The sequence below is a fragment of the Rhinatrema bivittatum genome, chromosome 12 (assembly GCF_901001135.1).
Source record: "Rhinatrema bivittatum chromosome 12, aRhiBiv1.1, whole genome shotgun sequence".
NCBI lineage: Eukaryota > Metazoa > Chordata > Amphibia > Gymnophiona > Rhinatrematidae > Rhinatrema > Rhinatrema bivittatum.
Genome location: NC_042626.1, coordinates 21,304,106 through 21,331,516, shown reverse-complemented (window position 1 = coordinate 21,331,516; position 27,411 = coordinate 21,304,106). Strand labels below are relative to the sequence as shown.

The window sequence follows — 27,411 nt, the reverse complement described above, 5'->3', positions numbered from 1 at the left end:
CTACTAGCAGAAAAGAAACCATCCACTAGGAAATCAAATAGCCATAACTAGACAAGATTTACTCACTGGTATTAAACAAAGGGGACAGACACCCACTCCTGTGCTATTCCACAGTACATTACTTAATGCACCTTATAAACGGTTTGAAGTCTAACTCCATATAAGTATATCTAAGCGCCATCACAGCTTATCATCAGCATGAAGGCCAGCCATTTTTGTATTAGCTGGTAGTTTCTAGATTTTCCAATGTAAAGCCTTCAATTAAAATACCACCACCATAGTGAGATCTAAATACAGTGCTCCAGCAGCTAATAAGGTCACCTTACGAACCTATGGCAAAAGCAGAATTAAAAATTTTTGATATGGAAAATTCTCTTCCCAATAGCCATAACTTCGGCCTAGAGAATAAGCTACAAGCACTAGTAACCTACCCTCTGTACACCCAAGTATTTAGAAATCTAGTAGCATTATGAACACATCCCAAGTTTTTACCTAAAGTGCTAACCTAATTCTATCTAAACCAGATGATTACATTACCAGCTTTTTTTCCCAAGACCACATTCAATGCCAAAGGAACAAGCTTTTCACAAACTAGACTATAAGAGAGCACTCTTGTTCTATCTAGAAAGAACTAAATCATACAGAAAGTCAACACAACTATTTGTATTTTTTGATAAAAGTAAGAAAGGAAATGCAGTAACAAAACAAAATGTTATCTAGATAACTTTCCCAATGTATTTCTCATGGTTATGAAATAAAAAATTGTCAAATTCCGCAATCAATAAAAGTCCATCAGCTAAGAGATGTTGCCACATTGGCTCACTGAAACATCATCCGTACAAGACATTTGCAAAGCAGCAACATGGTTGATGATACATACTTTTACCCAACACTATTGTTTAGAATAAAAATCTCAAGTAGACAGTAAATTTAGATGTGTACTCAATGTTTTAAATGAAGAACCAACTTCCCGCATAGCAGCATGGTTTGCGAAAAGATGTAAAGAGCAGTTTTTGAGGCTGCTTTGTTATGCTAGTCCATGGAGAAAGCAAAGTTGCCTACCTATAACAGGTATTCGCCATGGACAGTATAAAAAAAAGACAGCCACACAATCCTTCCCTCCTCCTTGGGAAATTCAACACAAGCTTGGAAATAGACTGAAGGAAAAGTGTGTGACAACTTTAGCATAGGAAATCTCAGACATGCCCAGAAGATATACAAACAACTTTCTGAGCTAGGGAAAAGACCCACACTGTGCCATTGGTTGACATCGCCCAGTTTGTGTGACTGTTTGTTTAGCTGTCCATAGAGAACACCTGTTACAGGTAAGCAATTTTGCTTCTAGTCTTTGCTTAAGTCCTAATCCTACCCCCCTCCTGCAATATCCATTGCAAATATATATATACACATATAAAATATTTGAGTAATCAAGTTACATACATGCCCACTGGAGCAATTTTCAAAGAGTTACTTAAGGATATAAAACTGGGTGTTGTGTGTGTAAGCAGCTTTCAAAATTACTCCCATAGAAGGCAATTTTGGAATTTCCCTTTAAAAACTGAAATCAGAAGATCCTGCAGACTTGGCAGATGCAAAGTTGCAAAAAAAGTGGATTATAAAGCAAATAAATAATTTCCTCATCAACTCTTTGATGCTCAGATGAGTTAAATAATTTTGTTACTGTATTAAATTTTACTTTATAAGAATAATAAACTATTTTCTACTTTGAGTAGATACTGAATTAGGCAGGAATTAGGGGAATCATCTTAAAAAAAAAAAAAGAGGGTGCAAATTGTGAAGTTGCAGAAATGCTCTTGGCTTAGGTTCCTGGAATTCTTATTACAGCATTCAGAAAGCGCTGCTAAAGACTTTGATATCCATATCCTTAGAAACCAATGCTCGAAAGGATCCTTTTAAGATTGCTTGTCAACAAGAAAATGGTACCTTGCTAGCTGCAGCTGATTTTGCCATATGGCTTGTCTCGGAGAGTCAATAGCAAACTTTAAACATATTGAATGTAGTTTTCTGTAACTTGAAGTATTAACATTTTATTAAGGAAAACTCCCATTAAATTCTGAATGATATTTTATATATATAGCACCACATTTATGAGTAATGTAATAGAGGACAGTGGCAAAGGTCAAGGTTGGATTATCTGTTATGCATACTGGCAGATAAAAGGTCCATGTGCTCGAAATACTATGAGGACTGATGAGGTTAATGATCGTTCCGGCTGTGCTCTACATAGTGGAAGGATGCGCAGTGATTAAAGGTCATGCTGTGTGGTCATTTTGGCAATCTAGAGGTCAATATTAAGCGGTTTTGTTTGGCTAACCTCAGGACACTGCCAGACAAACTCAAGTTCCTGCCCCTCACAATGGATACGTTTTAGCAGAGTAAGCATTACCCAGGTAAAACTTACCTGGATAAAGAAAAACAAAAAAGGCGATGATGGGGCATTCTGGAGAATGGGCTTAAATTAAGCTAGCTAGAGCTGATATTCAGTGCTATCTGGGTAAGTATGGTCATGCCAGAGGGATGTTCTAAAGTTATCTGGCTAACTTGATCTGGGTAGCTGACTTTAGATGGGTATACTCAGCAGAACGCATAACTGGGTATGATCTGCTATCTTTACCTGGATAACTTTCCTGCTCCCTGGCTTGCGCCCAGTATGGACCTCCTAAATAGGACAGGCACGCAAGACTCCATCTGATTTCACAATGGGGAAGGCAATTTCCAAAAGCCATTTATTCAAGTAAATAGATTATCTGAAAATTGCCCATCCTGTATGGCTGTAAAAGTGCACATGGGTGTGAACAACATGCTTACCTTTACCTGCATAAATATCAGAGGTGGGGGGGGTTAGTTCAGGGAGGCAACAATATGCATAGTTTTATATTTTCAAAACTAAGCATTTTTTTTTTCAGAGAAAAGAAATATGCAGAAAAAGTAGGTATAAATCTCTGCAGGTACTTTATCCCTAGGTAATTCTCAAAAGGAAAGCATGCATGTACTTTCACTTTGAACCTGTCCCAGATATAACGTACCTCCGAACACTTGCATCTTTGTGTGTCAGTGCTTTAATGGAAAATAACGTGCATAGATATGGCAATGCAACTTGTGTCTGTTCTTTTCTACCCCTGACCTAAGCAGGCCTCCAGGACAACTTGTGGAACACTGCATCTACACTTAGCAATGTCCAGGAAAGGCAATTTTCAGACCAACACAATGTAGTTAATATGCATGGAAATGGCTTTGAAAAAAGCTCTTATAGAGCTATAAAAAAAAAAAATTGAATACAGCTCCTCACTGGCTGCTAGCTTTCTGATTTTTTTTTAAAAAGTTCTGTTTAAAATGTTCTTGGCCTAAAATAATGAAGTGGCTTGGGTCTCCAGCTTGCATTTATAAGAACAAATATTTTGAAGGTGTTCTTTCCTTCAGTTAATTTCTATTAAAATGTCTAGTGTTTATTTCATATACTGCTTATCTAAATAAAATGATGTCAATGACCTTTTCAACAGCCTTCACTGGATACTGGTAGAAATTAAAGGTCTCTCAACCTTTAAATACTGGAGGTTTACAAGGCAAAAGGCTGGGAATTTCCTGGTACAGCTCTAGCATCAATGGTCTGCAGCAGTATCAGTTTTATCATGGACTTTTTTTTTAAACTGTGATAAACTTGAAATGTTCAGAGGTGGCCAGACCTAAGAACCTTTTAAAAGTTGTGATCAGTATATTTGCTGTACAATACAGTGAAGAATGACACTGATGACACAAGATGAGCGCTACAGGCACTTCCTTCTGTTCTAGTCTGGCCTTCAGGTCAGGTCAGTATGCTGTCAACAGGGTGTGTGTATCACCAATACACAGTACTTTGGTGGCCTCAAATCCTCGTTCAAATAAAGGCACAAACTAATTAATACCCAGTGCATCTTACCAGTCCTTAGCCAGCTTTTGTACTACTTAAATCCTTTCACTTGCCTCTGTTCCAGAAACTATCCCAGCAGTTTAAGTGAAATGCATTCTCTAAACTTGAGAGAAAGAGGATAGAGAAGAAAAGAGAAAGACAGACAAAGAGGAGGCTGGAGATGCTCTGGCCCAGTTTTCCCTTGAACACCTGATATCTGGCCTGTAACACCCATTGTAAACTGTGAGCAGAAATGGTTCATACAATTTTTATGGGTATAACCTGAGCTGTTAGAACCCCAAGAAAAAAAGTCTCTTCCACTTTGTTACCTCAATTTAAAAGATACCTTATATAAAAATCAACCAACCATAATAGAATCAAAAATCTGTAAAAAGTCTGTCTGTGCAAGTCTGACAAGTTCATTTCATTTTGGGTTCCACATAAAACTGATCTCCATCCCGAATGTTGTAGGAATGAAGTGCTCGTGCATTGAATTTCATCTCCTCAGGACCAAAGGGAGCCTCATGGTCCAGGTAGTAAACTCGCATGTTGTTTGTGGATAATTGTACAACAGTTTTTAACTGTTTCTTAAATTCTGCCACAGTCTGGTCCAGGCGAATCCTCATTTTTTCAACTTTTTCTTCAAAGTGCACTTCAACCTTTGCACTGCTCTGAGGTCGAAGGTCCACCTCAGCCAAAGGCGCCAGCTTCCCATATTTTGTTACTAGCTCATGATATCTATGAAATAAAATAGCAATAGCTCAAGTGATCGCTCTCAAGGATCCTACATTAACAATAATAATTGTATTTATATTCTGCCTTTTGTGACACTTCAAAGTGGACTACATGCATGTACTGTAGGTATTTCCCTATCCCCAGAGGGTTTACAATCTAAGCTTGTACCTGAGGCAATGGAGGGCAAAATGACTTGTCCAAGGTCATAAGATGTGTCTTTGGGATTTGAATCCTGACTTGCAGCCCACTATTCTAATCACTAGGCTACTCCTCCACGCTCAGCTATGTGTGTGTAAACCATCATGTCACTGATATTCAACCACTTCACAGCCATATTTAAAGGCTCTAACTTAAAACAAAAAACCCACAAAATTCCTCATGATTCAGTTTGTCTGCACATTTCTGAAATATCCAAGAATTTAATTTCAGGATGGGATAAAGTTTACAGAAAAATGCATGTAACAAGAACAGCACTGTACAACCATTTTTAAAAATAAGAATACGGCAAAAATTGCACAGCAATTTTTATACACAGTTTGCACAAACTTTTTCTGAGGATTTATTTTCCTATCCAGAAACTACAAGAAATTATTTCCTTGGGCAAGAAAATGTGCTGTTAAAATTGTGCAAGCAAATTGCCTTCTAGGTTGAATGCATGGTTTCTATTAGGGATGTGAATCGTCCTAAATCGTCAGAGTGCACGATACAATACGAATGCCCCCGATTTATAGTCATAAATCGTCCTAAATCGTTAAATAGGGCACGGGAATTATTTGGGGGAGGGCGGGAAAACCGGCACACCAAAACAACCCCTAAACCCCACCCGACCTTTTAAAACCAATTCCTTACCCTCCCCCACCTTCCCGACCCCCCCCAAAACCTTTTAAAATTACCTGGTGGTCCAGGGGGGCCTCGGGGAGCGATTTCCCGTTCCCAGGCATCAGCTGCGCTAAAATAAAATGGCGCCGATGCCCCTTTGCCCTTACCATGTAACAGGGTATCCGTGCCATTGGCCGGCCCCTGTCACATGGTAGGAGCACTGGATAGCCAGCGCCATCTTTAAAGATGGCGCCGGCCATCTTTACTCATCAGTCCCTATTATAGAGTATAGTATAATAGGGGCTGATGAGTAAAGATGGCCAGCGCCATCATAAATAAATTTAAAAATCGGCCTGCGGCTTGAAAACCAGATGCTCAAGATGGCCGGCGCCATCTTTAAAGATGGCACCGGCCATCCAGTGCTCCTACCATGTGACGGGGGCCGGCCAATGGCACGGATACCCTGTCACATGGTAAGGGCAAAGGGGCATTGGCGCCATTTTATTTTAGTGCAGCTGATGCCTGGGAACGGGAAATTGCTCCCCGAGGCCCCCCTGGACCACCAGGTAATTTTAAAATGTTTTTGGGGGGGGGGGGGCGGGGGGGGGTTTTAGCAGCGCAGGCCTCCCTAAAAAAAAAAAAAAATTAGCGATGTGAATTGGAATCGGAAACGATTCCAATTCACATATCTTATCGATCAGATTTCCCCCCCCCAGCCGAACCTGATCGTTAAGACGATCTGGCACATGATTCACATCTCTAGTTTCTATCTCCCTCCCCCCTTTCCTGAAATTTATATCTGGCCTTGCCATCTACATTGCTGGATAGGATCACTACCAGTCAAAGAATATTAGATTTGTGAACAGACACAGGAGATTGGAGTTCAGCATCTTGCTCACTGAGGAAAGTAGTGCTTTGACACATAGGGGACAATCTTGAATAGCCTACATTCAGGCTAATAAAGGTCGTGGGAGTGCGCCTGCTCTCCCGGGGCGCGCACAGGCCACTCTCCTGTGCACGCGATTCAGGGGGGACAAACATGCCAATTAGGGCCTGCGGTAAAAAGAGGCGCTAGGGACACTAGTGCGTCCCTAGCGCCTCTTTTTAGATGGAAGCGGCGGCTGTCAGTGAGTTTGACAGCCGACGCTCAATTTTGACGGCGTCGGTTCTCAAACCCGCTGACAGCCACGGTTTCAGAAACTGGACGCTGTCAAAATTGAGCATCTGGTTTTCAAGCCGCAGGCCGATTTTAAATTTATTTTAAACTTTTAGGACCTCACACTTAATATCGCCATGATATTAAGTCGGAGGGTGCACAGAAAAGCAGTTTTTACTGCTTTTCTGTGCACTTCCCCGACGCCGGCAGAAATTAACGCCTACTTTTGGGTAGGCGCTAATTTCTGAAAGTAAACTGTGCGGCCTGGCTGCACATTTTACTTAGTGAATCGCGCGGGAATAACTAATAGGGCCATCAACATGCATTTGCATGTTGCGGGCGCTATTAGGTTCGGGAGGGGGGGGGGGGGGGTTGGACGCACTATTTCCCCTTACTGAATAAGGGGTAGAGCTAGCGCGTCGAAAACGCACGGCCAAACGGCCCGATTGTTTGTCAAACGCATGGGCACTTATAGCCCATGTTCATTGCAGGTAATTTTCAAAGGGAAATGACCTCTGCTGTTTTCCTTTGAAAATGGGTAGTTGCGCTAAAAGTGGCCGCATTCTATGTATCTCCTACTTGTGTGGGTGACCCAGTTGGGAAGCAAAATAATGCAAGTACATCTGCAAAGTACATGTGCACATGCTGCTTTACTCTCCCCAACCTAAAAATACTCTCAAGAATACCGCTTTAAAAGACGCTAAGAATACAGACACAGTGAATGCCCGTGCGTACTTTTAGCTGGGCAGAGGGCAATTCTCAGCCATGCCATTTTACTTGGGCGAATAAGCTTTGAACATGGTCCTTATTGTGGGCACACTGTTACAAGACGTGAACCGACACAGGAGATTGGAGTTCCGCTGGGAGAAAGGGGGCACAAACAGCTCATGCTGTAGGAATGGCCCAGCAAGCAACAAAGTTCCAACAGGGTCAGAGTTCAGGATTTTCACACCATGGGAGGGAAAAGGACCTCAAACAAATGTGGCAAATACAATGAACCAACCCTTTACAGTAAAAAAAAAATAAGCAGAACCTGACACATTCACCAGAGGCAGGCCAGGTGTATACTACTACTACTAGGTCAGTCTATACACACAAAGCTCTTAGCTTCACTTGCTTAATCATGATGTGTTAGCAGAAAGTGAAAATAAGAGCCTGATTTTAAAAAGCACTTACTGTAAATGCTTACAATTTGGTTTTTGAAAATTGCTACAATATATGCCATTGAATTGTTCATAGGATATTCACGTGTAAGTGCACTTTATGCATGTAAATAGCTTTTTAAAATTGCTACGATAGTATGTTACATTTAACTCCATTTAAAATTACCTCTCAAGTGAAGATAAACTAGAAATCCTTATTTCTAACTCCAGTGCAAGTCACATAAGTTGTTGGCATGACCAGATATGCAGGTAATGCCAATCTGGCCAGGAAGTCAAAGATGTCTAAAGGTTTTCAGAACTGACAGTTCGTTTATGGAAGCTGTATTTGTTTATTTTGAGTTCTTTATGAGTTTGCTGTTTTAATCAGGAAGATTTTCTGAGAAAAGCAAAGCTGCATAAATAAAATATACGTAAGGGTATATTTCTTTTATGTTGCTCCAGCAGCTGGTAGTGCAGATGCTTAACCTTGGAATCCTGACAAGGACACGACGTCACACAGGCATGGAATCACACATTTCTGTTCTGCATCATCTCGCACTTCTGACCCAGTTTTTTAGTTTGCCTTTTTCTGCACTCTGTCTTGTTCTGGTCTTTTAAAAATCTTTATGTTGTGTTTTTCTATCAGACACCATCTCTGTGTATGTCTCACTCCTTCTCCCAATCACCAACAGACTCTTCCTACCTCAGTCTTTCCCTTACTGAGCAAGTATATCTGTATTGGCCAAATTTAAAGAAAATCCTATATCTTTATGATGAACTTTGCACTTTTAAAATCACAGAAAGGTAGGATAAAAAGGGATATCCCTCTATCTCCAGACAGAATCTACTATACTTATATCATTGCAATCAAATTTTTGGCCGACTTGCACTTAATCTGTTCCAGTACAGTCAAATGCTTCCTAATATAACACAATCTCACCTGCTATAATTCATTACTTTTTATCCTTTCATAAATTTACAAAAAATAATTTCCAACACTTTTTTAAATTGAAAACTTCAATAAAAAGGTTAAAAAACAGGTTGATTATTCTTAAACTCATTGATCAAATAAGTTTTAGGAGGAGTAAATCTGTTGTCTAGTCATTAAACTATGCAGAAGCCATGAGCACAGGAAATCCTGGAATCAGTGACATAGAGCATACAAGGAGTAGGGAATCCTGGGGACAGTGTGATGTCGCACAACCCACAAGCAGCAGGAATCCCAGACTAATGTGACATCACAGAGGCTGCGAGCAGCAGGAAATCTCAGTATAGTGTTCCTGTATTTCACAGAACCTGCAAGAAGCTGGGAATCCCAGAAAAAAAAACAGGATGTCAGAGCCCATGAGCAGCAGGGAATCTCAGGGATAGAGCAACATCAAAAAATTCAAAGGAAGAGTTGCTGAAAACTAAAATGCTGCAGCCAAGGCCTGTTAAAAACACATGTTATAAAAATAAGCCTTTAAAGCAGAAGGATGAAAACCCAACTAGTTTCATTACTGGATACTGTGGAAGGAGCCTTGCACTATAAAGCTTCATGTTTCCTTCAAAGTTCAACAGAATTGTTTTCTAAATCTTTTTGTAGGTGACATTTTTTGTGCAAATGTTTTCCTTATTCCAAATATACATCTTAAGCAAAATTTGCAGTATTTCAAAAGTTGTATAGGCTAAGTATCAGGCTTATTTTTCTAGCAATAGCAAAAAAGAAGCCACATGCCTGCAAGTTGGTCTGCTGGCAAAATTCTGAGATCACGCATCTTTTTGACAAATATTTCATTTTCTATGGACTTCTGTACAGTAAGAAATTCCATTTAAAAAAGTATAAGCAAAGTCTGCAAGCTTCCTGGAGAAGTAGCCCAAGTCTTAAAAGTAGCATTTCTGAGTAAAAAAAGTCAGCCAGTGCACTTTGGAGAAGTTGCTTGCTTGCTCAGTTGTTTCTCTGGAACGTAATTCCTTTCTTGAGGTTGCAGGAACTGAACTTTAAGCAAAAGATGCACTATTTCAAAACTGCAGGCACACTGCTTTTTGTACTTTTTTGCCCTGCTTTTGCCTGGAACTTAAATCTGGCTCTAAGTCATCTGTAAGTCGTAATCATGATGAAAAAAATTCAGTACTTTTATTTCCAAAAGCCAAAGTAATAACTGTGATAAAATAAACTCAGAGAAAATGATGCATTAAGTATAATATGCACTGCAACCCCCCCCCCCCCCATAGCTGTTTCTTTTTAGTATTTCTGGCTTCTCTCATACTTTTGTTGAACTCATTAAAGGATTTAAAGGTGCTTGTCCGACCGACATTGTCTCCCCTCCCGACAGAGTCCCTCTGGCAAAACACATCAGAGAGTCTGACTTCAATGTTACTGTTTTACCTTTTGAAGCCTCAAATAAACATGGATTTGTTGAACAATAAATTATTTTGGGGAATCTGTGGACAGTATTAACATATCTAAGTGCATATTTTGCTATTCATTTTAATATTTACCATGGCTATTTTAGCACATCTGCTGATGCCTGCACAAGCTTTAAAATCTGGCACAGAGCCTGCAAGCAGCAGGGAATCCCAGAAATAGGGTGATGTCATAGAGCCCATGAGCAGGGAATCTCAGGGATAGTGCTAAATCAAAAAATGTAAAGGAAGAGTTATTGAAAACTAAAAGGCTTCTGCTGAGGCCTTTTGAAAATGTATGTTATAAAAATAAACCTCAAAGCAGGAGGATGAAAACACAAACTAGCTCCATTAGTTAAATCTGGCACAAATAAAAGTTCATTACTCCTACAATTACTCGTAATTCTGCGAGATTTCTTTGTGATTTAAATCATAAACCTTGCCCTAGGTCTTCTAAACAGAAAGGGAGCAACATCTCCAGTGCTAGGCTGGGAAAATAGGAGAAGCAGCTGACTGAAACGACAAAGAGTGAAAGCTGCTGAGCAGAGGTAGCATTTCAGGGGCTCTCAGCACTCAGGAGAACACAATTAGCCTTTTGTTTCTACCTTATGCAGAAGATTAATGTGATCAGTGCTGTGTTGCTGGCCCCGGCAGGACATGATGGAGCCCTGGCAGCATGTACAACCCAAGGGAATCACGTAAAATGTAGGAATGTTCCCTCACAACAGCAGCCTCTCTGTTTGTCTGCGGGATGAGATGACCTCCACAGCCCACTAAGATTTCCCCAGTGTCTCAGACAAATCAAGCCTTCATTGGGATGGGGTGTCCAAAAACAGTTTTCTGCCCTGTTCTCACCATAGCAAGCAGATACAATCAGTGCTATTTAGAAACCATTAGCACTTAGATAAGAAAACATACACGCCATATTTTACAAACAGTTCCAGGGCCAATAATCAAACTAGCATCTCTGAATTCATTAATATATGTGAAGAAAAGCTCCTAAACAGGGTTTAAGAACCTGTTCTGCATCTCCTTAGTCTGCTTCTGAAGCAGCAGCTCCATCATGCACAGAGTTCCACCACTGCACAGCCCCTGTAAAATGAGCCGAAACAGCAAAGTCTGTGCTGGAAAATCTTTGTAAGCCTTTCCTACATCTCTTTTAGATGCTACACAGACAATAGAGCTCAAAAAGGTATGGTCTTCAAGGAAAATGGGCAAACTGTGCATGGAGCTTTACAGCTTGAGGATATATGTTCTTAGGTGTCCACGTCTCATTTTATGTGGAATTCAGGGAGCAAAAAAGTCAGCGCTAGAATGAGGACGGTAGACTCAAGAGTAATCTAAGGACAGTGGACAAGGACAGTATGAGAAGCACAGAGGATCTCACAGGGAGAGGAAAAAGACTATAAGGCTGAGCAAGAGATGTGCGTGGGAAGACCAGATTGGCCGTATCATCTTTATATGATTGTCATGTTCTATATTTCTTTGAACTGGGAGTCTGTATCATTACAGGTATTTCCCCTCCTTATTGGTTCTCCAAAGAGATCACTTGCTGGTAGAGACTCCATGCCTGCACAGCTCAAATCTGAATGTAAAGTGGCTTTAATTAAAAAAAAACAAACCCCAAAAAAGCTATTTCTCAAGTTATGACTGTAAAGTAAGATATATTAGCTCTATATGGTCTTGAAGGGAAGGAGATTGTGCAATCTGACTAAAGTTTGATTTGCCCAAGCTGAAGCATCTCCATAAAAAAGACAAACAGAAGGCAGTGGGGGATACCTCTCCCCAAATTACACAGCATGAAAAAAAAAGAAGTTGTAAAATGATGGTGTTTGCTAAGTTTATGTACTTGTACCTCCCACGTGCGGTTTTACTAGTTTAATGACACAAGGTACTGTGCCTACTTCTGACTGCATGTTTCATCTCTCTCACCTCAGTTATTCTCTCGTAAAATTTCTCTGTGATGTCAGTCTCCCAGATTCTCACCTGAAAGGCAACTCTTCCTGTGGGAGATTCATATGGTAACGAATGAAGAATCTCTCAGAATCCTCCCTCTCACCATCAGTGACAACACTTCCATTCAGCTTGGAAACAGATGGCAACCTACAAATACACAAAAAAAAGAACAAACCAAACCAGTACAGCACCGCCACATAACATACTGATCATTTCTCCTAAAGCAATGCGTTGTGAGCTGCAATAATTTAGAGGCCCATTTACCAATATGCACAAACATGTATTAACACAAATTGTCAAGTGTTGCTAGTAAATAGGTCCAGATTTTCTTAAATATACATTAACAAGCATCAGTGAATTTTGGCAAATAGGACTCTTAATCTCAAGGAATAAGGTGCTTGTTCTACGTCCACACTGATCCCACTTCTTCAATCTGTATTCTGAATACAGTGTACAAGAAATTATACATCCACCTTTTACCTTCTTGGAGCAATTCCATTGATGAGAGGACAGACACCTCAAGCCATTCCCGATCTCATCAGCAGTCCAGAAACACATCATGACTTAGAGGCAGAAGGAAGAAAGGATATCACTACCCTCCAATACCATCTGCAGCATTGGCAACTTCCAATTGTGACAGGGGCAGCAGCTCCCTCCATCCCATGCTGGTAGGGACAATTGTCTCTCATGTCAGCTAGCCGTTCCCCCCACTCCAACAGCGGTAGCTGTTCCATGCTGAGAGTTCCCTCCCATGGCAGCAGTAGCTCCCTCTGCAATGGCCTCCATTGCTCTCCTTCGGCTTTTTTTTTTTTTTTTTTTTACTATTCTTGTATTAAAAAGACAGAGCAAACTGAAAGACCAGACCTGGCTATTACCAGCTTCCTGCGCTCTTCAGTGCTGTAAGGCTGCAGGAGAGGGATGCCTAATAATCTCACTTCTTCAAGCTTGGGGAAAGAATTAAGTTTGTCAATGTCCTCCCAGCAATTCAGACCTGCTTTAAAAAATGCATAGTTTAGAAAAGAAAGAAATAATACATAGCTGGCAATAAGAAAAATGGGTACTTCTGGCTACCTCTCATTTCATGGATGGCATCTGAGCTTAGTATCTTACATTACATAAGGTAGAATAAGCATCTGCCATGTCCTTGGATTTCAGCATGTGCTTGGTTACAGGAGTTGTTGCTTCTTTAGTGGAAGTTTATTATAATGTTCTTTTTGGGTCAAAGAAAGCAATATAAAGCCTATTCTGATTTAGAACACCGTACAAAAATGTACCCTGCTCTGTATGTCAAAGTACATGCAAAACATGTAAGAAATCTGGAAAACAAACAATGACTATATTTTTGGTACAGTCCAAGAACTCTTTAGAGGATGTATTTCTTGCAATTAATAGCCTGACATACTTCAGAATGGTGGATTGTAATTTGTGAAAACAAAAAGATTAAATTATAGCTTATTTTGATCACTGTGTATTTGTGGGTTTTTTCTGTGCTGCTAAACTGTTTGAATATAATTGCAAAGGTGCAATCTTACCAGAATGAGGTGAAAACAGCAATTAAAAACAAATGCAATCATCTTGTGAGCAAAGGAGATAAAATTTGGTAAAGGTCAAATAAGCAATGAAAAAGAACAAAGTTGGAGAAAACTCTTAATAAATGTGGCCCTAAGTCAAAATAGCACTATAATCACAGATGAATACTAAACATTGATTCCAGCTGTATACACTGTAAAACAAAATAAGAAGTAGAGGATAAGCAGGGGGCTGTGTCTCCTCTTGCACGTCACCTGAATTATGCAAACTGATTGATCGCAGGTTTGGAAAAAGTCTTGTTAGAGAGTCATCGGAGTCTTCAATTGCCATTACGTTATTGTTGGCCAGAATCAGGGTGTCCAGATAGGGAAACATTATTCCTAACTTGCGAACCTCAGTCCAGTCATGCAGGTTATTGTCAGTTATATGTAGCAGTTTGAGAGACTGAGAGCAAACAGGAGAACATGAGACGGTCTCGTAGTCGTTAAGGCACAGGAAGAGCTCCTCCAGCCTACAATAGTATAGAAAGTAGCTCTCACTTCTGCAGTTTCATCATCTCTTCACCCATACAGCATGCCCTACACTGGCATCTTCTACAAGCAGACTAAAGCATCTCCATTACTGACCTCCTCCTACAAACTATGCTTTCTTAACAGCCCCTTTCAGCATGAATCTCTGTGTGTAATAGACACACACCCCTGCATTAAAACCTCCAGTAGCTCCTCTCTATACCCTACTGCCATCTAGAAGTCTATCCATGCACCTATGTCTCCTAGAATCTCCACTCTATACAGCCCCTTGCCCCTAGGAGTCACTCTGACAGACCTCTTTCTTCCCAGAAACCCATCTACATATATCCCCCCCCACCCCCCCCCACACACACTTAGGCCCTTCTCTGAATAGAACATCTTACTTACACTGGTAATTCCTGCAGCAAAGTATGGACTGTTTCCCAAGATGCTTTGCTGTTGTTGAGGACCAGTTTACGCACTCGAGAAAAGGAGACCGCATATGTTTGTTCTAAAACAGACATGTGCAGAGGATTGGAGCTCAGGTTTAAAAACTCCAGCTGTGGAACGTTGGATACAATTTTACTGACCTAAGGGCAGCAGACAAAAGAGAAGAGACAATGCAGCGATTCCATGACAACGACACACATTCATTGGACATCCTCTCTCTCTCTCTCTCATCTCAGTTCAAGTTGTACAGCAGATAATGATTATTTTGGCTTTAGTTATTTGTAATTGTCATTAAAATTTTTTGTTGCTGCATTAAAAAGTACAGAGACTTTTCAGGAAGTACAACATTCAGACACTACGGGATTAACTTACTTCTTGCCAGTCTTCAAGTTTATTATCAGAAAGATCGAGTTCTGAAACATGGGCACAAAAGGCAGCAATTTCATTTTCATCCCCAGCGCATCTTATTCCACAACTGTTCAACACCAATATGCTGGGCAGATTCAGGCGGTCTAAAAGGGAAGAAATGGTCTTAAGAAAAACATTTGTACACATGAAAAGCATTACACCTGTCAATGTGCTAGCATAAGACATGAGGTCAGCCCATAAGAAAAGAACATGGGAAGCATAGCATGTGATACAATAACTGGTACATGGCGGTGAAATGCCACAACCTTCATGCAAAAAATCACATGACGGCAAAGTGCTGCGGGGTATGCGCAGGAATCTTTCAGTCTGTGGGACAAAGAAATTGAATTTGTTTTGACTTCTCATGTATGACTTTTCAACCTTATGCTTCTTTATGATGAATCACGAATAAACAGATCTCTAGCCTAAACGGGGTCAGCTGTATGTAACTGCTATAGGTACTGGGCATGGAGATCTGAATATAAGAGCAAGTACAATATTTCACATTTATGAGTTTTAGTGCTGGTCTTTGAAAATTATTTTATTACTTAAATTTGATGCTCTGCACAAATACATCGTATCCCATGCCAAATTCTAGATTATAAAAAACAATTATACACCATACAAACATATATGCTAAATTAATTAATACATTACAATTAAATTCATGTCTTTTAAACAGGTGTAAAACGTCAACAGCAAAATAAGTGTATCCAGCTATATTAATATTAGTCGTCAATTAAACAATGCAGTGTATGGCCAGGTTTTTATCTTTCTAAAAATGAGAAACAGGCTCTAGCTTAATTTCCAGGGAACTCTCATTCCAAAAGCAGGAGCAGAGACTCTAGTAGTTAATAAGAAAAAAGGATTTAATTTCCCTAACTACGCATCATCTGTTCATTTATTTTATTTATTTTCTCTTTTTTTCTATACCACCTATCATCAATCTAGAGGGTTTACAAATTTTACATACATAAAATACAATACCAATATAAAATAGTATAAAACATACAACATGAATAAGCAACTCTTGACCTTCCCCTCTAACCCCTCTTGCTGCTTAACTCTTCAACCCTATTTACCTTTAGATAACATTATAAGCCTCTTTAAAAAGCCAGGTTTTTAGCATTTCCCCAAATAGTTTATGCTCTCTCATTAGCTGTAACTCCTCCGGCATTGAATTCCAGAGTACTGGTCCTGCCACTGAAATTGTTCGTTCACGTACCATGTTCAAGCTAGCTTCCTTCACTGAGGCGGTGACAAAGGCCTTTATTCACATCCCACTGTAATCTGGATCTCAACCATCCATTTTCCAGTTTATAGAGTACATTATGTATTATTAACACTTTAAAACTGTTTCTAAAAAATACTGGCAACCAATGAAGGTCCTTAAGTACAGGCATAGTATGTTCATACCTCCCCACTCCACACAGTACTCTGGCCGTGGAATTTTGTAACCACTGTACTGATTTAATCATGTTTTTTGGTAACCCTAGAAAAAGTGAGTTACAATAGTCAATATTATTATTTAGTACCATCATTTGCATAGCTAACTGAAAATCATCAAACCCCCAAATATGGCTTTAAATCAATACAACATATGCAATTTGAAGTACCCGATTTTCACCAGCCTTATGCACATGATCTTTCATAACTAATTCACAATCCAACTGGACTCCCAAGTTACATACAACTGACAATAGTGCAAGATCAATTTCTTCAGTCTCATTTAGTACCCACCTGCCATTTTTGGGCATGCAGGAGCCTTGACTGCCAAAGTTTCACATTCCTGCAGTGCAATCCAGGCCCAAAGTTCTTATAGATACCTCACTTTTCACATCATGTGCAAAACACTATGGCATTTTGAATTAAGAAGCTATTATATGTTTGATCCCGAACTGGGTCGTCTAATCTGCAGAGGCAGCATTCATAGCCCTCCCCACCAGGGAGGGAGGGGGTGGTGAATCATAGATATTACTTAAGGGTGACACCTAGTGGCTGGTTTCAGAGCTGATGATTGTAGCACCCAGAAAGAGTTCTGGTGCATAGACCTAGGCTCAGGACTGTCACTGCAAGGACCAGATTATGTTTGGCAGGCAGCAATATAAAGTAAGGGAAATATCCCTGGGTAGTCATGAAGGAAGGCTCATGGCACCAGGTCCCAGTCTTGGTTCTGACTGCGCTGGAAGTATAAAAGGAGGAGGAGAAAATTGCCAGGTCAAAGTCAAAATCTAAATGCTGACAGGAAAGTTGCAAGAATCTGTCTCCAGAACCTACCTTTCATGGGTGAACCCTGAGGTCCTGCTGGGACATGAACCCCAACTCCGGGTCCCCGACGATATGGGAAGTTCTCAGGACTGTATTTCTCACACAGAACCTGCATAAAGCTTCTTCCGCTGGATGGCTCCATTTTCCTCTCCTGTAAGAGAGAATTCATTATGTTTGGTATGATCAAGATAAGAAAACATCCTTTAAAACTACAACAAGGCGATGTGTGAACATTTTACGATGCCTAAGTTTCCTTCTTTAGTGCAGAAATTTGCATATGGTCATGGCTACTAACCAATGGCAGGGCACTTTTTTGCGCATAGCTTGCGGACATATGGCACACGCATAGTTTAATATGTGTGCATACCATCCATTCTTATACGCGTGCCATACATCCACAAGGTATGCGCATACCCATGGAACAAAAGAAATGAATGGCCCAATGGATGCACATCCCTAGTTTTTAAAATGCTTGATGACACCAAATGTGTTCTATGTATCCCAAAAATTGCAATAATCTCACCTTGTTTTTTGTTCTTATGAACTGACAACGTAATTGCAAATTAAAAAAATAATTTAAAGCGGGATGAGGTAAGTTTCATATACTTAGACGCATGCCTCCACGGCCTTGCCTCTTACTTTCCAATATAATCATTAACTTACCTCCCTCCCACTCACTTTATTTTGTGTTTTTTTTGAATAAGATTTTTTCAATATTTTATTTAACTCATTTTTGTTAAAAAATATAATCTCCACCTTGTCTCTAGGTTTACCCAATTTTTTGAAAAAAAGTTTTTTCTCTAAAGGCTTGTCATAGGCACTATCACCTTATGAACCTAATCAATAAGGGGAGATTTCGCTTAAATCTCCAAACAAGAGAATTTCATATGAACGCCAACTTCATGCTATTAAATGCCGTGGAGGCATGCGTCTAAGTATATGAAACTTACCTCATCCCGCTTTAAATTATTTTTTAAATTTGCAATTACGTTGTCAGTTCATAAGAACAAAAAACAAGGTGAGATTATTGCAATTTTTGGGATACATAGAATTAATTTGGTCTCATCTTTAGCGGAGATTGATATAAATAAACCAAATGTGTTCTGACATCCTTGAGATTTCAAGTGAACTAGAACTAGGTTGTTTTCCTATAGGACATAAAATGGAGAAGGGATTCTAAGTGGGAGGGGATGGGGGAGATCACATGAACAAAATGAGGCGGGGGGGGGGGGAGGGAGGTCACTGGGCATTCTATTATCTGTCACAAATTTGATTAAAATTGGATAAAGAGTTAAAAAATTATTAAGATGGCTGCAAAGAGCTGTCCCAGCGGCTCAGCTGATAAGTGCTATGCACTGCCACATAGAAGGACCACTGTTCAATCCCTGTGTTGAGTCTTCTACTGCCTGGGTTAGCCAGGGCTGCAGATATGGCAGAGGCAATGTTCACAGCTCCTGGGAAAAGGGAGTTATGGTCATTGCCTAAGAGCGATACCTACTGGTTGGATTCAGAGACTATGATTGCACGATTCGAAAAGGAGCCCTGATGCATGGCTGCTGGCCCAGAACTGTTATTGCAACGAATGAAGTAAATGTAAATTGAGAGGTGATATCAAGTAGGAGGAAAAACCTTCAGGTAGTTGCGAATCACAGCTCCTGGTGCCAGATCCAAGCCCTGGTTTTGATTAAAGTGGAAGTACAAAGGAGTAGGAGGAAATTGCTGGGTCAAAAAAAGAAAGGAGGAAGACAGACACATACACAATGATCAATAAGGCTGTTTCCCTGTAGGAAGTTTGGCTACAAAGGGGCAGTCAAATTGATTTTTAAAGGTAAAATATGATAGAATTATTTGCCTTGTGGCTGATAGAGAATAAGATATTTCAAATATAATATTAATGTATTCTGTTTTAATTTTTTTTGTCAACAAGCAAGAGACACCATCCGACGCAGGAAAAAAACCCCAAATGTTTCTTCTGGGCATGCACAGACATTCCTGCGCAGCCACTGCATGAGCCCTCAATCTTTTTTGTTCACTGAAGAAATTGAGTCATACCTGTTAAATTTCCTTTCCTTGAGTCCTGCTAGACCAGTCCAGACAAGAGGATTTTACTCTGGTCCCCTCCCCCCAGGTGATGGAGAGAGAGAACACACCTTTTTCTCCAGGACATCATCGCTGGATAAAGGGTGATGCAGTCTGGGCCCTTGCCATTAACCTATCAAAGCAATGGAGCAAGCCCCTAAACCAAAAATACATTTACCTTTGCTTGAACTTCTACCAGTATCTCCTAGGCATAGGGAAAGGAGGAGAAAACAAAACAGACAGACAATGTGGGTACAGCTGCCTTCCAAAGGCTAGGCAAGGAGAAGGAGCGAAAAAGAGAAAAAAACATTCCGTGCAGCTGCTGTGTTTCCGGAAAGTTCCTGGCCTGGTCTAGCTGAACAGGAAGGAAATGAACAGGTTTACTTATTCTCTAGACCAATCCAGACAATTGGACATTTCCCAAGTTTAGACCTTGTCCAGACGGGAGGAAGACTGGGCTGCTCTGAGAACAGTCGATCTGAGAAAACGTGCCCCGAATGCAGCATTTGCCTTGGCTCCTATATCCAGTTTGTAATGTTTAACAAAGGAATGCAAGTATGACCAAATAGTGCTTACATATATCCTCAGGAGTCACTGCAAAGGATTCTGCCCATGACACCTGGCTCCTTGCTGAATGAGCACAGAGCATCTCTGGCACCTGTTAACCTTTCAGTAAGAATGCCAATGCTATTGCCTTCTTTATCCATCTGGCCAGAGTAGCCTTGGAAGCTGCTTTGCCTCTATGGGGGCCATCAAAGAGTATGAATACCCTGTCCATTTTCAAAAAGGGGTTTGTCGCATTCAGATATCAGAGAAATATGTGTCGGACATCTAAAAGATGGAGTTTGCTCTCTTTACTATGACATTTGCTTCCCCAAAAAAGGCTGGCAGTGAGATAGACGAAGACTAACTGAAATTAAAGGGCAACACCACTTTTGGGAAAAAAGGATGGAACTGGCTGAAAGGTAACCACTTTAGTGGAAAACATCAGGTAGGGGTCTCTGCAAGATAAGGACTATAATTCCAAAATACGTCTGGCGGAGCAGATGACCACCAGAAAGAAATGGCTTTAAGTAAAGCCTGGTCCCAGGCTCCAAGGATGAACTTCCCAATGCATTTAGGACCAAATTAAGGTCCTTTGACCCAATCTTTGTAGGAGCAAATGGCTGAAACCTGCTTTTTTTTTTTTTTTTTTTTTTTTTAGAGTGACAGCCCCTTACCTAGGTCCCTCTAAAAGAAGGCCAGGCTGGCCGCATCTGCCTTATAGGATGAAACTGACAGCTCCTCACCAATGTTCTAATTTTTGAAAGACTACATGTGCAAAAATTTTCATGTACATCTTTTTGTTAGTAGAGTTCATATTTGTGCGCTACAAGCCAATATAATGCAAATATTGGGATATATTGTGCACACTATGTTTTGCTGTGTGCAGAGGGTTTATGGCCTGTGTGCATGCACACAGCTTAGAGGGAACAGTGCTCCTCACAAAGAGGCGCATACCCAAACATATACCAAGTAGACTGAGTTCTTACATGCCCTTAGAATTGTTGCTATAACTAAAGGGTGGGGTATCCTTTCCTGTGCAAGTGAGCCCTCGCAAGGGCCAGGCCTTAAGACAAAATGGAGATAGGTCCCTCCATCGGAATTGGACCCTGAAATAATAAATCACATCTATCGAGTAGCTGAAGAGGGGGCCCAGCTAGAAGTCTTGCCAGCTCCACATACCAAGGTCTTGATCAATCCTGAGCTAAAAGCATCACCGTGGATAATTGATTCTCATTCTTTTCATGGTCCTGTTTATGAGGTGCCTAGGCAGGAAGACAAAGAATCCTGTCTTGTGGCCAAGGCAGAATCAAGGCATCTATGCTGCTGGAGCACCATTCCTTCTGATGACTAAAGAACCAGTGGGTTGATGAGGTACCCAGTTGCTCTGGGTGTGAACCCCTTAAATGTGAGCTCCCCAGCTCAAGGTTGAGACATCTGATGTCAGGACAATTTGACACTGAGGAATTTGAATTGGCAAATCTCAAAACCAGATTGGCATAATCTAGCCATCCTGGGGATTCCCAGCCAACTAGGTTTTCAAGATATTTGCAATGAATACAAAGCATTTCCTAAGAGTCTTTCTCCCTTTAAGTTCATATCATGATGACTCCTTAAGATTTTTCCATGGAAACCACTACCTTGTCCTTTACTGAAGCCATGTAGCAGTTTAGCAGCCCTTCTCTGAAATGCTTCCATGATCTCAAATGTTCTTACCAGGGCATGGCCACCACAATGTAACAACAGTATCCAAGGTGATCTTTCAATAGTGACCTATACAAGGGCAATACCCCCCCCCTTTTCCCGTTGCTGTTATCCTGTGTACCCAAGCATATTGTCAGCTTTCCCTGTTGCTTTATTACACTGTCTTGCAACCTTCAGGTCATCTGATATTACTCCTTCTAGGTCTTCCTGTTTGATAGCTGCCAGGGGCAGGGAAATATCTACAGTAGCTGATTGTAATCCACTTTGAAGTGTCATGAAAGGTGGGATATCTAATTTGTATTATGTCTTTCCTAGACCTCAATATAATATAAAACATTTTTAGTTGACTGTAAAATTTTAAAAAATAAGGGACTTAATCACATATACAAGTACCCCAACACCTGAAATAGGTTTAGAAAGGGATAGATAACAGTAAGGGGAAATAAACAGCAGAGAGACAGCAAGAATACAGGGGCCGATGCACTAAAGTACACCCAGCCTAGCATACAGGTTTATGCGCATTTTGGATACACTAGACTAGCACCTGATGGCAGTGAGGGAATTAGTATGTCCAAAACGCACGCCCAAACAACTGCTTAGCCAACAGCACTCACCACGTATTAATTACATGTAGATGAGGCTATTAGCTATTACCCCCTGATGCAGAAAATCCCCCCAGCGCCCAAAGCACACTTAACGTGGAAAACTTAACTCTGGCCCTACAGCTGGCATTAAGTCATTCCGGGAGTCAAGGGCTCATGGCAACAGCTGAGCAACAGCTGCCTCTGGCAGTTCCTGGGTGCTGGAGGCTGCTGCTGGCTCTGGCCACGTGTGGGGCTCACTTCACAAACATAGCAGCAGCAGCCCTGCTCTGCACCACCTCTCCCTTCCTCTGATCATCAAGTGCTTTCTCCAGAGCTGTTTTTCCCTTTCCCTCCCTCCCTTTCACCATATGTGAGGTGGATTTGAGCTGGGCTGGTTTTCTTGTGCCTGAAGAAAAGGCAGCTAGTGTTTGGTTATTGGGAGAGCGGGGGGGGGACTGTGGGGCTGTCCCGTAGTTCCTGAAACATTTCCTCCTGTCAGTGGGTTGTTTTTTTTTAGTAAAATCCCAGTCACATCTCCTGGGCGCCTAATCCATTTGAGTGCTAGGAACACACAATTTTTTGTAGCAGGTCCTTTTTAACACAGCATCTCATTTTAATATTGCATCAGGTGCCAAGAGAGGTGGCTATGCGCGCATTAGGAAAACGGGTGCTCAATACGAGTGCCCATTTTAATACGCGTCTTATTGCGTTCACCTGAAAGAGTTTATGAATCTGACACCCATTTGTGTTATTTGTTATGCTCTGCAGCCATGGCTTTGTTGTGATGGTAAAGAGCTTGGAACCAGGTCCAAGTATCCAGTTACACTGTATTTCTTTAGGGAAGGGATTCCCTAAAGAATTAAAAAATTATTTTTAATTATTTTTCTTTATCCAACAATTTTAGAGAATTCACTATTTTCAAAAGAAACAGTGCAACTAAAAACACTGCATATACATCTTACAGACTGGATGAGGAATTGAAAGCTGCCATCATTTATTATGCTACTTTGTCACTGTACTTAGTGACTGCACAATGTCCCAAACCTAGGGACTTTTGTTTTCAGTTTTATTTTATTTTTCCTGGGAATTTATCAGTGTTTACTACAATAAGGAATCTTGATTTATAATGTGCAATTTGAATTTTAATAATATTTTATTTAGTGCTTACATCCAGTCACAACCCTATTGTTGGTATTATGAGGTTTTACAAGTGCTGAAAATGAATAATGAATGAAATGAGCACAAAAATCCAACATTTTATATACCCAGAAGAATGGAGTCTTTTTCCCCCTCAGATTCCTCCTGATTTTGTATTTGTTGTAATAAACACTGATAAATGGCCTGGAAAATAAATGAAAACTGAAGATCTAAACTCATCTTTTAGTTTTTACCTTTCTTCATAGACAAAAAATATTGCCTAATTTCTGAGAGTTCTGTTTTGAGATCAGAATAAAATTACAACCCTAATGTAACAGTGTTACTTAGAAAATGTTCTTGCAAGAAGATGAACAACTTTGGTAAAACTACTTCTAAAAGCAGTGAAGTATTATTAAAGTAAAAGAATGAACTTACCGTACCTTCCTTAAGATCAAGAGGTAGAATTTCCTGTAGAACAGGAAGTTTTGTTCTATTTACTCCTACTACTGCCTAAGGTGGAGGCAGAGGTTAGGCACCAATCACTAAGAAATGTAACAGACTTAACAGCCCCTAACACTTCAAGATAACAAATTACAACATTATAGGTCAGTCTGATTACAAAGCAGCTAAAAGTTTCAGTGATTGGATTTAGAGCAACATGATCATGAATTCGGTTTTATAAAAGTTCTCCAGCTGTAGTCATTTTTATTAAAGATTTTTCTTTGTGTTTTTATTATTTTTTTGACAAACTTCTTTAATGGTCTCTCTCTGCTTTTAGTCCCTGAATGGATATTTATAAACTTGATCTATATATCTGGAGTAGATAGTGTGACCTAGTGCAGGGGTTCTTAACCCAGTCATCTGGATGTATGTAGCCAGTCAGATTTTCAGGATATCCTAAATCAATATGCATGAAACAGATTTGCATTCCACTATATCCAAATGTATGTCATATTCATTTTGGATATTCTGAAAACCTGACTGGCTACAGTGGTGTCCCAAGGACTGGGTTGAGAACTTCTGGCCTAGTGATTATACACTTGTGAAGCCTGAAGATCCAGAATCCAAGTCTATTGCTCTTCTGTTCTCTAGTCCCCTGATACCCAATGCACCCTGAGCTCAGTCTAGACTCTCAGCCTTTTCTACCCAGCTAACTAATAGTGGAATCCACTGTCAGAGCATGTTACGCTTTCATTCACTCCAGAAATGTTTACGAGTTACCTGAACAGCTGTCTCATCTAAACAGGTTTCAGTTTTTACCATCCTTTTCATATAATATGCAAATCTATTTCATGCATATTTATTCATGCACACTTTATTTATAGTCTGCTCTTCCAATTTGCCCAAAATGGTAACAGCATCAAACATCATTTCAAATTTGTCAATAAAACAATCAAAACCAATCACAAATAACGTATCAAAGTCAACAAACCTTTCCCACTGGAAACAATTTAAAACTCCAGGGAGGAAGACTTAGAACCAATGTCAGGAAATATTTCTTCACAGAGAGGGTGGTGAATGCCTGGAATGCCCTTCTGGAGGAAGTGGTGAAAACTAAAACTGTGAAGGATTTCAAAGGGGCATTAGATAAACACTGTGGATCCCTAAAAGGCTAGAGGATGGGAATAAATAAAGCTTAACCGGCACAGAGCAGCAGTTACTACCCTTAAGAGAAACATGGGGGTAACCTACAAGGAGCAGCAGTGACTGCCTTGGGAAGCTTGCTGGGCAGACTAGATGGGCCATTTTGGTCTTTTTCTGCCATCATTACTATGTTACTGTGTAAATATACATTATAATAAAAGAAAAGACTGTGTGAGTGTGTGTGTATATATATAATACTACAGTTTGCACAAACATAGAAAAACTGATGGCATCTATCAGAGGCTAGTGCTGGCAGTCAGTGTGAATGACCAAGTCAGGTGACCTGTTTGTGCAAGTGACATCCAGGAGGCTCAGGCAAAGTTAGAGTGTAATTGGCCTGCGCAGGTTGAGGAGGTCACAAGACAATGGCCCATGTAGGCCAGTGGCTGGAGCAAATAGATAAATTGTCCTGGGGGACAAAGTACTGGGGTTAGTAGGGGAAGAAAAGTAGAGGTCTAGGCATGTTGGTATGAAAACACTCACTGCCCAGCAAATATTTGTCTGGTGTCAGCTAGTAATTTTAAATAATCTAGACTAACCATTCACTATATAAATTAAATCATTAAAGGGTAGATTTTAAGCAGCCCGTGCGCATAAATCCCAGCGTTTTTCGCGCATGGCCAGGCCTTTTCGAAGGGGCGGGGGTCCATGTTCTGGGTGGGGAGCAGGCCGGGACAGCTCCATTGATTGCTGTCCCGAAGACCCAGCTGCTGAAGTAAGTTGTGAAACAAAGAAAAAAAAAAAAAAGAGAAAAAAAAGGTAGGGTTTAGGGCATGGGGAGGAGAGGAGAGGAGAGGGAGAAGGGAGGTTAGGTAGAGGGGCTAGGGAAGTTCCCTTCCAGTCCACTCCTTAATTGGACTGGGAGGGAACTGGGGAAGGCTGGAATGCATCACCGCACAGAAATTGCAAAAGTCCCCCCACCTTGCGCAAGCCACCTGCACATACATGCGCAGATTATAAAAACCTGGTGCGTGTGGCCTATGGATTTTCTACAATGCACGCGCATGTTTTTGATTAATATGTTTTTGATTAATCTACAAACCTAGTTCATAAATGATATCCTCTATGTTAACAACCATATGAACCGTTTTTGAAACACTGTTAAACATCGTAACTTTGTAAACCGTTGTGATGGCGAAACCGAACAACGGTATATAAAAAACTCGATAAATAAATAACAAATAATGGTAGAAAGTCAGCACGTCCATGTGTGCGTACACGCGCAGAGTGGAAAATCTACCCCAAATAATTAAAGTTGCCAAGGGAAGAGCAAGAAATTTAAAAGATAGTCATAAATATGTAATTCAGGCCGCTGTTTTGGCCAAGTTTATCATATAGGCTTTTTCTATGATACCTTGAACAATAAACAAATCACAAAAACACAAGGAAACCCAGCTTTATCTAAGGAAGCATCTGACTTGCCCAAGGTAACAAGTGTCAGTGACAGATGCTTAACCTGGAGTCAGCTCATTATTCTAACCAAAAGGCCATTCTCTCTCAAGGACATTAATGCATATAGTGCTGTCCGGTGCAAGGAGGTAAAGAAAGACAGAAGAGCTATATGAAAAGGCAACAACCACAGATGTGAACAGTGAAGCAATCCTATATATCCTCACACACTGTGAGGCAATGACAAGCAGATTAACTTCTTCCCCTATGTAGGGGCTTTGTTGGGGGGGGGGGGGGGGGGAAGAGGATTAGTGTATAAGAGATGGCAAATGCCACCCCCTCCAAAAAAGGTGTCCCCTCTTTGCCACCCTCAGCCAGTACCTCGTTGCATTCCAACGCCGCACTCCCTCACCGCGGCTACCGCCGCCTCTTCCTCCTCCAAACAACCCCAAGGGCAACGGCCACTGCAGGCGCGGGACAGACGGCGCCAGCAGTAACTGCTATAGAAATGGCTTCACCGCTATCTCTCCTCTGGTACGTCGCGCCGGTGCCCGGCGAACTCCAACGTGGGGACGCAGTCGCACGCAGCACGTCACGGACAGGCTGATGTCACATAACGGCTCTTCCTCCAGAGGCAGTGATGTGAGGCGGTAAGGGCCGCCCACCGTCCGCACGATTGGGTCAGCGGTCTGGTCGACACGGAGACGGCATTACGGCTTGGAGGTACGTCAGAACTGAAAATTATTCATATCGTGTTGGGGCTGGATACTTGCTGACCTTGGGAGGGGGAGGCGGTAAAGGGAGGAAGGCTTGCCCTGTCCAGTGGCCTAAATCTTTGTTGTGGTTTGTCGACGGCGGGTAAACGAGGCGGTTACTAGGCTAGGCAGTGATGTGTCATCTATGACGTAAGGCATGTGTTTGATGGGGATTGGGGACAGGTGGTGGTGACAAGTGATGGGGAAGGGGAATTGTATACACTTGCTCTGTAGCTGCACATTGCCCAGGGCGGGCAGTGACCAGTAGGTGGAGTAGGAGAGCTGTTCGGTGTCTCCTCTTTTAGTTTTGC

General features: G+C 41.0%; 1 protein-coding gene across 2 annotated transcripts; it reads right to left on the bottom strand.

Moving 5' to 3' along the window:
- Nucleotides 1-648: 648 nt before the first annotated feature.
- On the bottom strand, nucleotides 649-27,183 carry TBCEL (tubulin folding cofactor E like). 2 transcript variants are annotated; one of them, XM_029572273.1, is made up of 8 exons: nucleotides 26,727-27,183; nucleotides 17,275-17,416; nucleotides 14,962-15,101; nucleotides 14,548-14,729; nucleotides 13,885-14,141; nucleotides 12,965-13,091; nucleotides 12,131-12,247; nucleotides 649-4,645 (listed from the first exon to the last, which is right to left on the bottom strand). In XM_029572273.1, the coding sequence occupies exons 2-8, from the start codon at nucleotides 17,405-17,407 to the stop codon at nucleotides 4,327-4,329; spliced, it is 1,275 nt and encodes a 424-aa protein (XP_029428133.1). In that variant the 5' UTR covers nucleotides 17,408-17,416; nucleotides 26,727-27,183; the 3' UTR covers nucleotides 649-4,326. The 2 variants fall into 2 exon arrangements, with proteins under 2 accessions (XP_029428133.1, XP_029428134.1); XM_029572274.1 differs by lacking the exon at nucleotides 649-4,645 and adding an exon at nucleotides 7,914-9,065.
- Between the last annotated feature and the right edge of the window lie 228 nt (nucleotides 27,184-27,411).

Coding starts and splice junctions, on each gene's coding strand:
- TBCEL (XM_029572273.1), bottom strand. CDS start 17,407: ATGGAGCCATCCAGCGGAAGAAGCTTTATGCAGGTTCTGTGTGAGAAA. Junction 14,730..14,961: donor AACTTGAAGACTGGCAAGAA/GTAAGTTAATCC, acceptor TGCTGCCCTTAG/GTCAGTAAAATTGTATCCAA. Junction 14,142..14,547: donor TTGCTGCAGGAATTACCAGT/GTAAGTAAGATG, acceptor ATACTATTGTAG/GCTGGAGGAGCTCTTCCTGT.